The sequence below is a fragment of the Trypanosoma conorhini genome (genome assembly GCF_003719485.1).
Source record: "Trypanosoma conorhini strain 025E chromosome Unknown Tco_14.4_contig_01393, whole genome shotgun sequence".
Classification (NCBI taxonomy): Eukaryota; Euglenozoa; class Kinetoplastea; order Trypanosomatida; family Trypanosomatidae; genus Trypanosoma; species Trypanosoma conorhini.
Genome location: NW_021705499.1, coordinates 1 through 2,521, shown reverse-complemented (window position 1 = coordinate 2,521; position 2,521 = coordinate 1). Strand labels below are relative to the sequence as shown.

Below are 2,521 nucleotides of genomic sequence, written 5' to 3'. Positions count from 1 at the left end.
CCGCTCTCGCTCTGCGCCTTTCTAGAGAACACTAGCAGGAAAAAAAAAAACTAAGTTGCTTGCCCTGCCTCGCCACGTGTGTCCTGCGGGGCAGCACTCATTCATTCATTCATTCATTCATTCATTCACTCCCTCCCTTGCAGCTGCGTGCGCGTGTGCCACCTCGCCCTCCGCTGCGGCGTGCATCAATGCAGGAGGCGCGCGACACGGCGAACGGCGTCGGTGTCGCAGTAGCAGAGCAAAGCAGAAGCTCTGGCCCCGACAACGATGCCTCGCGCAGGTACTCGGACTCCCACACGACGCCATGCCTGAGCGATGGGAGCAGCAGCATCGTTCAGTGGCTGTTGGAAGTCGACGCCGCGCGGGGCGAGGACACCCCGGCGGACATGGAGCAGGAGGAATTCCTCACCTTCTTTAAGGGACGCTCCCAACGGGGAAGCACGCCCATGGCGTCAGCCGACGCTGTCACCGCTGTGCCGCTCTGCGGGGAGGAGGAGGAGCCGCCGCGGACGAGGTCCGCCGTGCGACCTTCGCCGCAGCTCACCTCCAGCGCGGGGTGCCACAGCAAGCCTAGGTGGGAGGCCTTTTCGAGCTTGCCGCATACCGACAGGTCGTCGATGCAAGGCGAAACCTCCGCCTCACGGCTAAACGGCGGCGGTTTTATGATGCTGACGGCTGCCGCAGCGGTGGTGACCACCGATGGCCACTGCAGTTACTCCTCCGGGTTTGGGCCGCAGCCGCAGCCGCAACCGCAGCCGCAACCGCAGCCGTGCCATCGCCAGCAATCACCGCTGGCGCTGCCGGCATCGTTTGGGCGCGGCTTTCTGCAGCATGCGACCAACGGAAACAGCAGCAGCTGCAGCATGCCTGACCTCTCGCTGCCGCCCTCACTGGGCACAGGCGGCCGCATGACTCTCTCAGGGACCCCAGGGAAACGATCCGGCAACCGTGAGCCCGCCAGCGCCAACGCCGTTCTCCTGGAGCCGGCCTGTGGCGGGAGTGACACCACCACGCCACTGCGGCAACGCATACTTCCGGTGGCCGACCGCCTTAGACAGCCGCCCTCTGCCCCCCACCACCACCGACGCTGCCGGGATGTGGGCATCCAATTTTGCCGCAATGGAGCCACAAACCCCCAAACTGGGTCGCTGCAGAAGCTGCGACTCAACAACCCGCCTAAGTTGTGCCCTCCACATGCAGCCAGGCTCCAATTGCTCGCCACGGGGTGCGACACCACCACCACCACCACCAACAACAACAACAACAACACCGCGCCCTCTCCCGCCAGCCCCACGACAGGGGAGGCGAAGGGCCCGCGCCAGTAGCTGCCGCCTGGGCGCAGGGAGGGGATGGGATGGGATGGGTGTGCGTGTGTGGCTCGCAGGCGGGGCGGGCCGCCACGCAGGGAATCTGTTGGCGAAGGCGTGTGGAGATTAGGCAGCCCCCTTCAAGCGTAGTTTTCTTTCTTTCCTTCTTTCCTTCTTTCTTTCCACTCTCTCTCTTTTATTCTATTTCTCGTTCTCTCTCGCTCGCCCTATCTTTATTTCATTAGAGTGTGTCACCGTTTCCAGTTTTTAAACCTACTCTTGTTTTCCCTCTTGCCTCCCTCTTTCAGTGTCTTCTCGACGCATGTTGCTTCCCTCACTCCCCCCCCAAGTTTTTCTCATGCAGCAGCAACAATAAAAACAAAAACAAAAACACCGGACTGCGCTTGTCTTCCCTGCGCCGCCACGGTGGGCCGAGGCGTGCGAGGAGGGACGCCGATGAGGCGGGGGTGAGAGCCACGGCGGCGACTGGGCCCTCGTTGTCTCTTGCGACCCGGCCCCACTCCGCAGGGAAGGTGTTTTTTTTTTAGTATGGGGGGGAAATATACATATACATACATATATGCATATTTGTATGTATTTCCAGTCTTGTAACGTTGCCTCCGTTTTTTTTGTTGTTTTTGTTTTGTTTTTCCTTTTTTATTGTACGTTTACCGCGTTCATATTACTTTTTATTTTTATTGTAATATTTACTTGCATATGTATGACATATATATATATATATATCTGTGGCTGTGTGTCTGTGTGTGTGTGGTTCCCACGGGCCACCTTCGCTGTTGTCGTCGTTCCCGCCCCCGCGGCGCATGCGTCAACGCGCGAGGGGGCCGGCACACCCACGCAGACGCGCACAGGCAGGCGGGCGGCCTCGCTTCCCCGCCGCCCCGCCCAAAGACAAGGCTTCTTTCACACCGAACACCTTTATGTTACTCTGCTGTATTATCTGCCAACATGCGCTCTCTGTGGGTGGGTGCGAAGTGAGTATTTTTTCCCATTTTTTTCCCCCCACCCTTTTGTTGTTTCAAGTTTTTCTATAGAGTTTATGAGTCTGTTGTCGGGTACGTGTGGGTAGATGTCTAAAAAACAACAACAAGCAATTAAGTACGTATTCCTGCCTCCCACACCTCTTTTTTGGTTATTTGTTTTTTCTTTGCCCGAATTCGCTCATCGTGCTATGCCTTCTTTTATTTTGTTCTGCC

General features: G+C 57.6%; 1 protein-coding gene across 1 annotated transcript, besides 5 other annotated features; it reads left to right on the top strand.

The window, feature by feature from the left end:
- Positions 1 to 97: 97 nt before the first annotated feature.
- Positions 98 to 128: a microsatellite.
- Positions 129 to 188: 60 nt separating this feature from the next.
- Positions 189 to 1,325, top strand: Tco025E_09981 (uncharacterized protein; the record flags this gene model as incomplete). Its single annotated transcript, XM_029376776.1, has 1 exon — positions 189 to 1,325. One exon carries the CDS (start codon positions 189 to 191, stop codon positions 1,323 to 1,325), a length of 1,137 nt encoding a protein of 378 aa, XP_029223092.1.
- A 133-nt stretch (positions 1,326 to 1,458) lies between these two features.
- Positions 1,459 to 1,526: a sequence feature (GA-rich).
- A 404-nt stretch (positions 1,527 to 1,930) lies between these two features.
- Positions 1,931 to 2,020: a sequence feature (A-rich).
- Positions 2,021 to 2,022: 2 nt separating this feature from the next.
- Positions 2,023 to 2,051: a microsatellite.
- Position 2,052: 1 nt separating this feature from the next.
- Positions 2,053 to 2,078: a microsatellite.
- Between the last annotated feature and the right edge of the window lie 443 nt (positions 2,079 to 2,521).